The sequence below is a fragment of the Medicago truncatula genome, chromosome 2, assembly GCF_003473485.1.
Source record: "Medicago truncatula cultivar Jemalong A17 chromosome 2, MtrunA17r5.0-ANR, whole genome shotgun sequence".
NCBI lineage: Eukaryota > Viridiplantae > Streptophyta > Magnoliopsida > Fabales > Fabaceae > Medicago > Medicago truncatula.
This window is the reverse complement of record NC_053043.1, coordinates 50,682,390-50,695,308: the sequence shown is the minus strand read 5'-3', so window position 1 is coordinate 50,695,308 and position 12,919 is coordinate 50,682,390. Positions and strand designations below refer to the sequence as shown.

The 12,919-nt window shown below is 29.9% G+C and overlaps 1 protein-coding gene across 1 annotated transcript; it reads right to left on the bottom strand.

Moving 5' to 3' along the window:
• Positions 1–605: 605 nt before the first annotated feature.
• On the bottom strand, positions 606–4,362 carry LOC11421505 (acyl-protein thioesterase 2). Its single transcript, XM_024775948.2, has 10 exons — positions 3,964–4,362; positions 3,660–3,762; positions 3,084–3,198; positions 2,429–2,465; positions 2,275–2,344; positions 2,080–2,184; positions 1,820–1,970; positions 1,605–1,687; positions 1,164–1,257; positions 606–1,078 (listed from the first exon to the last, which is right to left on the bottom strand). Exons 2-10 carry the CDS (start codon positions 3,688–3,690, stop codon positions 991–993), a joined length of 774 nt encoding a protein of 257 aa, XP_024631716.1. The 5' UTR covers positions 3,691–3,762; positions 3,964–4,362; the 3' UTR covers positions 606–990.
• Between the last annotated feature and the right edge of the window lie 8,557 nt (positions 4,363–12,919).

The following is a 12,919-nucleotide window of genomic DNA, read 5'->3' as shown; positions in this document are numbered from 1 at the left end:
TAAGCACTGTCCCATCGTGGGAACTATCATGAGATGTGGATGCCAGCTCGACCATCGCTAATGTTTGAAAACTTAAGGACTGTTCTTAAATGTTAATAAGCGTTGGAGATTCTTACTTATCCTAGCCTTCCTAATTTGCACCTTGGTCAGTTAAATTAAATGGGGAAAATAATTCAATGCAAGTGTTTCATTGTACCGACAACCATGATCGTCATCACCCTAAATAAAAGCACGCTGCACTTTCTGGATTTTCATAACACACTCCTTCGGAACAATACTCGTCATCACGGGATAAAGAGGGATCACATCAATAATTGCTCTGGCAAATTGAACACGACCCGCAAAAGAAATTGTTTATCTTTTTAAGCTGACAACTTTGCCTTAACTTAGTCTGAGATACTGATAATCGGCTATTCTTGGTGATCTACCCATCAAGGGAATACCTAAGTTTTTACCAAGTAACTGACGACAATGATGCAATTTCCCAGTTGGTGGTTTTCTTTGTATGGTATCAGTATGATATGCTATGGTTAAAAAATCACCTGTTTTTTCTTTTTTCTTCTTAAAAGCACCAACATTATCTTTAGCTACATAAAGATTTATAGTTCACCCAAAAAAGAAAAAATGTTTATTGAAATTGAAAAACAAGGAGTCTAAGTTCCCCGTTTTGTTACAATAGTAAAAAAAAAAAAAAAAAAAACTGAAAATCTCTCCAATAGTACAACTGACTCACTCAGTACCTAGATTCTACAATAATATTAATAATCGAGAGAAATACATCATAGTGAACACATTCACATATCTTTATTGCTCACCAACACGACAAAAAGGAACCCAGAAAATGAATCCTCCTATTGATATATACCCCATGAACCCCTCCACCATCTAGCTAGTTGCTTGTTTTGCTTCTACAATGTCCACCTTCCCTGTTATTATTCTACAAGCATATGCTCTGATTCATATTTTCGTACTAGAAAATAGTTTTGTCATTTACGACGAAAATCCTTCAAGTCCCAACCTTGAACTAAGCCAGGTGGAAACTTCACCCATCTCTCTTGGAACTGTGTAATGACCAATCCTGCATGCATCAAAAACCAACAAACTGAGATAACTTTTCTAATAACTCACATGTTTCATTAGTGTTATGATTGATTTCATCTTACCCTTCATAGGATTTGAATGCAACATATCGAAACCCTGCTGAACTTAAGGATTGAGCAGATTTCTCTCCATACTTACAGTGGACTACATCATCACCTACAAAATGAATACTTTGATCTTATGCTTAATCATGTACAAACATAGTAATAATAGTAGCAAAGGGAACCGTTCCAAATATGCTATAAAAAATTTGTGACTGCTAGAATCTAATGCAGTAAAAGTTAGTGTTACATCTGTGAACAGAATCCAGATTTCATGCAGTGATAAAAACATGTGTTTTTACGCTGTAAACGATATTGACCGTTAATATGAGATTGTACGGTTTAGATTACAGAATAACAAAATCAGTTAAAGCAATCTCGACTGTTAATTTGAGATCAGACAGTTGAGATTGAAAATGCTCGACCTAGTTATATCAGCATATAAGATTTATAGATGCGTACTGATTCCGTGACACTGTAAAATTGGTAATGAAGCAGCTCGCCTTCTCGCTTCATGTGACACTTCTATCTTGTTCCCTAAGCTCCTAGAAGATAGCAGATTTCAACACAATAGACAAATGATTATCGTGAAACTGATGAGAAAATAGTAGAGCAAATATGTGCTAAAGTTGTGATCAAAATTATAGAGCAAATAGTAATGTTATAATATAGGATACCTTGATCCTGGAAGCCAACCACTGAGTCCAACAACTGCTCTTAAATTGACAGGATATGGGATGCCATTTCCATACCTTCCCATGGCATAGCATGTTGCAGAGTATAATGCTATTGCTGCACCCATGCTGAACCCTCCAATACCAACTTTCACTGTCACATAATAATGAAATAATGTTAATTCAAGGTACCTACTTCAATTAAGGTCCAAAAAATAATGATTTGTTGTTATTAATTAAATTAAAGCCTGAAAAGTACCAACCATCTGCTGGCTCTGTTGACAACAAGTTAGCAATATGTGCTGCTGAAGCATCTAAACCCTCCCAATCATCTGGACCATCTTCCGAAAGCTCTCCCACATCAAACCCTGCAGATTAATGTTCAATCACCGTGTTAATTAGACTTGTTTAGTGCCCTAAATAAATTAACAAAAATTAGGTGAGAAAATAAAAATTACATGCAGTGCAGGGAAAACCACCAAGTATCGCCACGGGACGGGTAGGAGCAGTAGGGCAAATCCATTTTATCTGTATCATATCATATCATAAATAAGAAAATAACATTATAGCATTCATGAGTTATCAAAATATTATTTTAGTAAATATTCTTACATTTGGAAGTGGAAGTGATTCCAACAACTGAGATGAGCTGCAGAGAAACAAAACACAAAAAATCAGATAAGCATGTTTCTGGCCATTAAATCTGACATCAATTAAGTTTCTCATTTCCCAGGTAAAAATTGTCTGACATAAAAATACTCAACCATATATTGAAATGCTCAAACTCAATTGTATTTCATGTGTCCACACTAAAAATAAAAACAATGTGCCAGTTTCTATTCATATTATATATTCTTCTGTCAATACTCATATAGGTAGAGAATTTAGTATATACTCTTCACAACCAAGCTTCCAACAATTATAATCACAACTTTTTTCAGCAGAATATATTCCATGTGGAATCTAACCAGAAATAACTTCAATACTTAAAACATTCAACATAAGGAATACCCCTAATATAGTTCATATTCTTTCCCATAAAGTTTCAGCTTTCATATACGGATTGTGTACTTAAACCGAAGAATGAAACATAACACAATATTTTTTTTGGACAGAGTAGAGTAAAAGAGAAAAGGAAAAAGAGAGGATGTGGAAAGAAAGGAAAAGTACAAAACAGAACAAGTAGGAGAAGGAATAACTAATGGTTATGACTTATGATGATGTTTGCATGACATATAACAGTGTTAGAAAGAGATAACATTTTTACCTCAAACCATTATCACCAAGTCCATGCAACCAAACTATAGTAGCTTGATGTTTTCCTTTAGGCCTCACTACATGTGTCTTCCCGAATTCAAAAGTTCGTCGAGTAGTTCTACTACCTGTTATTGTAAACAAGAAAGAAGGCTACTACTCAATAACATGCTAAGTTTGAACATAGCTGATAGATGTCAAAACATGAGGTAAAAATATTGATAACAATCCTTCAAATGGACCTAGCAAATTTGCATTGAAGTTCAGCGATGCAACGAGCTAGAGGAAAACATTATTTACATGTGAGTTTGAACTCTTTAAACAACAAATAAAGAAACAAAAAAAGATCATGTATTTACTTGGTGCATATTTGGATTCATGACGAGTTTGACAGAATCATAGTGTGTGACTGTAATTTTTGCATAAGCTACGCACGCTTTAGAGCTTCAACAAAATCATGGTGTCAACATGATTTCGTCAAACTCGTTGTGACTCCAAACAAGCACTTATAGCAATCTACAGACTAAAATTCATGCAAGTTGCAAAGAAGGATAAGAGAAAATAATAAAATGGAGCAAAAAGAACAAACCGGAGCCGATATGAGAATGCGCGTGACTCATTTTGCTGCTTGAAAGAAAGAACTAATGAAAGCACCTTCACCTACTGCAACTGTAATAACAATGAAGAGGCTTCTGCAATGAATAAAAATGCAGAATGGTGATGGCCCTTTTATACCCTAAAAGGTATGGTGGAGTAGGAATAAAATGTGTGAATATTCATTGCCATGTAAGTATATAATGTGAGTGCACCGTTTATAGAGTGCAGCTGCAATAGCCTAGAATGGTATCAATGAAAAGGAGAGAGAGGTAAAGACAAAGACAAAAGCAAGAAACCTTTATGAGCAGAGAGAATCAAAGCAGAGAAGACAGAGCACAATCATCCATTCCTAAGCAGCACGGCTAGGAGAGAGTCTCTAAGAGAGAATCTATGCTTATTTGTGGATAGTGGCCATAAAATAAAGCAAATATTTACTGAAAATACAGAAAGAAAAGAATAACCTTAGTTTGTAAAAAAAAGAAAATATCTTTTCACAATCATTTGTTTATGAATTTCTGCATGATTGATGGATGCCCATTAACTTCAAAACTAAACTTTTTTCAATTTTGTACACTCAAACTCAATGAAACTCTAGAAAAAAAATAAATGGAAATCACTTCATAATTTCAGTTGGAAAAGCAAGTGTTGCTTTCTAGTTCTTAGCAAATAGTACTAACAATCAAGTTTAGTAACTTGGAAAATTGGTCATTGTCGCTTCGATTCGTATAAATAAAAAACACAGGTACCTAATTTTTTTTACTATTATTAAAGTGGCACTAACGGTCATTTTACGACTGTTTTCGAGGGGATTTGAACACACTGTCTCTTGAGGTTACAATGTTATACTTTTATCACCGAGCTAAAGCGTATGTTAAACTGGATTTCAAATTAGAATTGACAAGAAAAAGTATGCTAGCTTTTCAATCTAACTTCCCTCTCTTATGATTTCTTAGTTGCCACTAAACTTTGCAGCACAAACCCCACTTGAAGAAAAGTTTTGTTTGTTTATACATATGAGAAACAACATAAGTCCAAAGGCTAGACTTTCTCTTAAGCATAATGACAAAATAATAGTAATGATGATAATGATAATAGCATATCTTCTTTGTAACACATTTAGGTAAAAAAAAAATAAAGCCCTAAAATCTTCATGTATTTAAAATTGTATAAAAAAATCATCATCACAATGAAATTATCTTATGTCTAAATTATTAATATAAATTCTGCATATCTTTTATTTTGTCAGTAAGATAGGGCTTTCTATAGTGGACTCCAACATGAATATATCCCACGCTCCAACTTCTTTTCTATGGTTTATAATTATATATTATACATATTGCAATCCTGTTTCTGTCTCCAAGTTGTGCAGAGATATTTGCAGCTTTGATTCTCACAGTAGAGTAATAACAAATATGTAATTTATTGCAAAGTGAAAGAGTGGACCTGGCATATATACCAGGCTCACCAAGATAAAAATTGAGGTACAATGAGAGGTAGAGAGTGCCACTATGTAGTAGTAGTAGTAGTATAGGTCAATGAGTACATAATTCATTGTGCACCACTATGTCTGCTCTCCTATAAAATTCAGCTTTCATGCCTTCTTACTTGGAAATCTTAAAATGCTATCTGTCCTTCCTTCTATCCACTAACTTGTTTATGTAGTTCTTTCTATGCTTGCATTCATCAAGATTCTGGACAATTTTTAACATTTTAAATTGGATGTGCTAATAAAGCTTTAGTAAAACTCATTAACCAAATTTTAATTTTTCGGATCTATAGGAGTAATTAATGTAACTACATGTATCGGTGTCATGTCGGCGTGTATGTCAGATACTGAAGATGTCTTTAATCTGAAGTATCGGTTTTATATAGGTCATGATATGTGATTGTTACTTCATTTTGTTGATGTACCAAACTTTCCACTATTTATGATTTATTACCTAGAATGTTAGAATTATTGTTATTAGGTGAATTATCCTCTGTAACATGAGCAAGTCCCCACTTTGAAAAAGGTGAATGCCCATAATTCCCACTCAGACTTTTTTTCTCCTGACAGAATGAATGACAGTGCTACTTAATGTTAACACATTTATATATATTTTTTTTTCTCTTTTTAATTCCCATGCATTAAAAATTGCCTGTTTAAAACAAGTTGTGAATTTATGATGTTGCATTTGTAATCCATCCTAAAATATTTTGCTTTTGAACCTCTTGATTGCATAAACTTTAAAGGAGTCCATTTTTGTAATCTTGATTTTTTTTAACTCTCCATTTTTAGATGAAGTAAGTCTTCATAACCTGAAATTCGACTGAAAGAAAAATAAAATTCGATCAATAATTATTTTAACCTAGATTCAAATTTACATTCTTCCTAACGAACACTTAACTAAAAATCATTGATCGACCACTTGAACTCGATCACATATTTCCATCTTAATCATCCTTTTAAAAAAATATTGTAATACATCATCTTTTTATAATCGCATACTTTATGTCAAATGTTACCTAGTAATAAAAGTCACACGTACCCACTATCATCATGCAATTTATTTATATTTTTAAAAAAGTAAAAGTGGAATAAGTACTTACTAATAGTGTAGACAAATATTAAACATATGTTGAATTATATATTTTTTTTTTTTGTTCAAGATGTTGAATTATATTTTACATACTCGTACTCTGTAATTATTATTATTTTAAATTTCTTTCTCTTTAATTTTTATTTTAAAAGCAGATTCACTATCCACTTCCCCTTGTTATTTGAACTCAAGACCTTTTATTATAAAAGCTTTAAGTGATATTAAAATTCAATAAAGTTGTGATATATATAATATGAGTAAACGTTTATGCAATTTTTTTATATTATTAAATTTAAAATATAATGAGATTTTTTCAAAAGATTGTACTACAATGAATCTCAAAATTAAAATATATAAAAGAACTAAGCAAGTTAATTGATAGTGAATTTTTTTGGGAGAAGAATATCTCATGAGATAATATATATTTGCACAGAAAGGTGTTAACTATTATAGGGTCTATTCCTAAACAACAACAAAAAGACCTATTATAGGGTTTGGTTGCATACAAGACAATGTTGATGCAACAAAAGTAAAATCAATATTAAACTGGTTGACTTAAACTTAGAATTAGTAGTAACGTGTCAAATTTTAATTGGTTAAGCTGTTAATGGTTGAGCATCTAATACACTAAAAGGTCAAAAATTAGTGGATTTTTCCCTCATCTAAGGAAAAAACTTAAGATCATAAACTTTTTCATTTTGTCAACTCCTTAATAGCCCCACACTCAATTCAGAAAAAGAATAGCTCCAAATTCAGAAAAAAGTAAGAAAAAAAATTGCATAGTACAATTAGGAGCGTTTGTTTATGAGCAGACAAAATATGCTGTTGGCACTACCATCTTTATTTTTTTTTATTTTTTTTTAACTTGAAAAAAATCACTTATCTCTTATTGGATTAATTTAAAGTAACAAAAAAAGGATTAATTTAAATACTGTGTGGTGGGTATAATCTTGCAGATTATTAGGCGGCTAAAATTGGCAAAACTTTATAGTAAAGGGAACATTTACATATTTGAGTACCTAATTGAAAAAACGTGTAAACTTCATAATCTGAAAAGTTTACTGCAATTTGTGTTGGTCCATTTTTTTCAATTATTTTAAAGCTCCCTAGTTTGCTATAAGCTGGCTTGCATACTGAGCAAAATATTCCTTAATTTGTTTTTTGATAAAATTGATACTAATAATTTGTGCTCACAAATTTAAAGTTTTTTAAAGAAATAAAATAAAAACCAGAAATAATTTATATTGGAAGTTGAAAAATTTATGATCGCTAATTTACTTGCACAAAGTAATGGAATATACGCTTGTACGAGAATATACACATGCTACACTTGAATTGGAAAAAAGGGACCACTTTAAAACTCACTCAAATTATGTTACTACTATCATCTCTACACACTCACGTTATAAAAAAACTATCCGTAAAATTTATTAATGTGACATCTATTTATTAATATGTCGAGGAAATTTGATCAAGTTAATATTAGCAATTTAACTCATATTCAACTTCATTGGTTCTTTCAAAAAAAAACTTTATTGGTGGATAATATATAAGTACTATTTTTTTAAACAATATGTAAGCACTTTTATCTTGAATTTTTTAATCTTAAGGCTTAGCTTTTCTTAATTTATGATGAGCCTTTTGACATAACTCATTTAAACTTTTACTGCTGAAAAAGAAAAATCTATAAGTTTATATACAAACCCCCTAGCAAAAAGTACTTGTATATTGTTTATTGTATTTATAAGAAAAAAATTTATAAACCAAAATCATATAATTGTTTTTGGGTAAACCAAATGTATTATTCACATGCAACTGCAGTCGTGCAGAGATTAATCTTAAAAATGTTTCCTCATATGCACCAAGCATGAACCAAATAGTTAAGGGTCTAAGTATCTATTACTTGTGTCACATTATGTTGGTCAAAATCATATGATTTAACCGGAAAAAGATGGTATATATTTCTTGCACTCTTTACGGATAAAAATCCTTTTTTTTTTTTGTATTATATTTATTTATGGATAGGTTGGTTAGGCCACATATAACTTGTGGAGAGGATCGTGGTTCTTTCTTTGAGAAGGGGTCAATAAAAAAGAGGTGTGACATTTTTGTAAAAGAATACAAAAGTATACCAAGCAATATATATAATTGCCGTCTTTTCAATGGAGAATATAAATTACAGCAAAAACATACTCATAATAAATGAAGATTTGCGAAATTTTATTTCAAGAATAATTAGGATTTGATATCAAAATTGAAGGAATAAATAAGATTTAGTATTTTTAGTAGGATCTAATTTATGGTTTTGGAGTACTTACCTTAAAGAAAACATAAAACTTTTAAAGCAATTGATTGAACTCAAATGATCAATAACATCTATATAAAAATATTTAAAAGAATTTGTACCAAAAAAATAATATATATATATATATATATATATATATATATATATATATATGTATATATATTTAAAAGAATTCAAGTTCAATTTTTAAATGATTTTTTTTATCAGACTTTACTTCTCATTTGAACGTCGAACTACCAATATCCCTTTTAGAAACGAACGGTTAAAAAATAAAAGGCTTAAATGCAATTTTACCCCCCTATTTTGATTGAATCTGAATTTTACCCCCCCTATTTTAAAACTCGGAATTTTACCCCCCCTATTTTTATTGATTCTGGATTTTGCCTCCCCTATTTTAAAACTCGGAATTTTACCCCCCTATTTTATGTTTTTCAGGATTTTGCCCCCTCCCCCTATTTTATCCACATAATTAATTATTTGTATTAAATGTTTTTTAATGAAAAAATAATAATAAAACCAAAAAAATACTAAAAAAAAATGAATAAAAAATACTAGAAAAAAATGCATCAAACTAGTATGATCTCTAAAAATAAAATAAAAAATTAGTATGAAAATAGCAAATATTTAGAGGTGCAAATTAGTTTTTTCATGTATTCTTAATTGAATTTTTTCTTGTAATTACAAATTTTTTCTATTTTTTAGTTTTTTTTTTTTTTTTTTTTGTGTTTTCTTGTTTTCCTTATATTTTGTTACCAAATTAATATTTTATAATCGTTTCTTTATTTTTCTAGTATTTTTTGGTTCTTTATTTTAAAATAGGGGGTAAAATTCTGAAAAACGTAAAATAGAGGGGGTAAAATTCCGAGTTTTAAAATAAGGGGGGCAAAATTCCGATTCAATCAAAATAGAGGGGGTAAAATTCCGAGTTTTAAAATAAGGGGGGTAAAATTCAGATTCAATCAAAATAGGAGGGTAAAATTGCATTTAAGCCAAAATAAAAACTTTTAAGCTGTTATTTAGTCTTGAATTGGATGAAGCAAGACAAAATTTATCAACTATTCCATTGCCAATAAATCTTTTTTGATAAAAGTGTAATTGTCCAGATTATTATTACTTCAGCTGCAAAAGAAGGTTTTGATTGCTATGTAGATTTCAAATATGGATATGATGATAGGGTAGACCAATACTAATTATAAGACAAAACTTATTTAAAAAGTGAAAAACAAGTTTGAGCTCATCATTAAAAGTCAAATACAAATTATAAGCCTCTTTGATATTACTACACTTCATGTTTTGGTCGTGAGATAATTATGAAAGTTATGCTTTGGATTATCTTACGTGAATATTTACCAATAACAAGATTTAGTCATGATTACATTCTTTAGCTCCAGTTTATGATAACCCATTAGATTATGGCAAGATAATTAAAAACTATTTTCGAATTTTTAAAGTCTTAACCTTAATGATTTACTTCTTAAAAAAAAAACCTTAATGATTTATTTTATCACTTTTACAATAATGTACTTTCTCTAGTCCTATTAATAAGAGATATTTGAATCAACAAAAGTTTATGTATCTAGTTCAAAATTTAGACGAGATGCATCAATTTGGTTGATCCAAATATCTCTTATAAATAAGACTAGATGAAGTATTGTGTACTTATTGATCCACAAGTTTCTCAAGAGGCTATCCACATATAATAGATGTTGATTTAGTTGATAATTTTTTTTGTTCATTCCTTATAAAAACGTTGGTTCAATTCTCGATGATAGTGTATACTCCCTCCGATTTTATATCTAAGCATCCATTTGATTTTATTTTTGTCCCTAAATGTAAACCCTTTTTCAAATTACTAGATGCATTTATTTTTTTTCCTAAACATACCCCTAATTAATACTACTATCTTGTCTTGAAATATGAAAAGTCAAATTTAATACACATACAAACAAAGGACAATTTCGTAATATTAACATACAAAACAGACACATTAATTACACTAACAACTTTTCTTAAGAAATGTGAAAAATGCAATGAGTGCCTACATTAAGGGACGGAGGGAGTAGACTTTATTAGAGAGTAATATGTAAAACATGAGTTTACACACTCCCTAACACAAGCTTTCATCTATTAAAAAAACTACTCTCTTCGTCCCATAATAATGAAGCCATTTGCAAAAAAATATTGTCGTAAAAAAATTTACCCATTTCACTTTTCAATATAATAATAATAACTTTTTCTTCTTCAATTATAACTCTAATTAATACTACTTTCATCATTCTCAATTCAATATATTCAACTTTGCATTTATGATAATAAAAAATGCATCAATACTTGACAAGACATTCAAAACCATTTTCTCTCTCTTTCACTTATACATCAATACTTCAACAAAAGATTCGCTTAAAATGGGACGGAGGGAGTATTAAAATAGTCTACCCGAGATTTCTGTACCAATTTACCCCTATTCCATGACCACAAAGATAATGTGAAGGTTGATGCCTAAGTACTACACATGAATTCAAATCTTAGCATGCTATGAGTTGAAGTTATCTAACTAACCATTAAAATGAAATAATAACTACTTATTTCTGTGTCAAATTTGAATGCCAAAAAATTTAAACAACAAAAAGTTCAACAATCAAGTTCTTCTAGTTTTTACCTATAAGATTTGTAGTAGTAAAATGTTATTATGCTAGGTAAAGTAAAACATGTTCGAGAAGAAAAACGACCCAAAGGAATAATGGTTGGTAAAGCTTTGTATTATGTCAAAAATTCCCTCCATCTATATGAACTATCCTTATAATTCCATTTAGAAAAGAAAATGACAATTAATTCCTTTTCATTATTGGTAAGATAGAGATGTGAGTGAGACTTTGAATCTATTCTATTCTGATGCTGATTTCTTAAATTAGATTTTATTACTTTAGTATGGTAATGGTTGCGTGCCATTTTAAGGGCTCATAGAAAGGACAAAGGAATTTGGGATACATAATAACATATACACACCTTCCTAAGAATATTTAGTTGTCATTTCACTATATTTTCAGCAAGTACAATCATTTTATTTCGTCTCTTTTGTTTTCGAATATTTCTTTTTTCTATAAAATGATAAGAAAAATACAGAAGGAAATTGTGTTATATGCATTCTCGAAGTTATGTTTTAGGTATGGAGTATTATAGTAAGTTCATGTTTAGTCCCTACCCACCAGTTTTTTTTCTTCTTCCATCCTTTAAATTATGATCGCTCGATTTTATTAAAATGTCATGGTCAAGAATCTAGTTCTTAATTTTTTGTTTTAGTTAATTTCTTCAATTGGAATGGAACCTAATTTGCTTCCCATCTTATCAAGTCTAGTCCGAGTTAACATATGCGGTGCTGGAATAGGACAACCAATTTTAAGGTTTATGCCAACATTTGAATTTTAGGCTAATGGGCTGGGATCATTTATTAATGTCATAGCCAGGAGACAGCTTCTTTTCTCACCCTTTTGATTCATAAATACCTAATTAAAAATAGTTGTGCTATTTGAACAATTAAATGAGACAATTTCTTTTTTCTCTCTTTTCATTAAGGAAGAGATATAATGTCAGTATGAAAGAGAAAGTTGTTAAAAAGTGGTTGTACAAATATCATTTTTCAATTAAAAATCTTACCTTTATGATTCATAAATATATAGGAAAGTTCGCGGTGCGGTTTGATTTAGTTTAGAGACTAAACGTTATCCAAACCGTAAGATAAAAGATATGTGGTTTGATTTAGTCGGGTTGACTTTTAAAATGAAAACCAAACTAAATCAATGTGGTTTAGGTTGATTTGGTTGTTGTGTTTTTTTTTTTTTTTTTTTTTTTTTGCAAAAGATTAAGATGCGGTATGGACCAAAAAACAATTCTCTTCAGTAAGAAATGCAAAAACTAAGATTTTATTATTTTCTAAAAATTCTCATTGAGTTTCTATAACTTAAAATATATCTAATATGAACATATATGCAAAAGTGTAAGTAGAATTAAATTAAATCACATAAATATATTTTTAAAATTAAAAGCAAAGAAGAAACTTAACGTGAGAAAAAACATGTTTTAGTAAAGAAGAAAAAGAGAAAAAAAGCATGCCATTCTATAAAATTCATCATTGAATTTCTTTGAGTACTAAGTTAAGTGACATGTGTTTAATTAATGTTTGGTTTAGTTTGGTTGCCAAAATAAAAAACCAAATAGGGTTTTTGGTTTAGGTTAATTCAATTTATGGTTTTTCTATTGAATTGTTTCGATTTTAAATACCCCTTTAAATACCTAATTTAAAACTGCACTTGCTCGAATTAACCATCTGAATGCAAACATATGCTGTTTTTATTTTCTTTTCCAAATCCG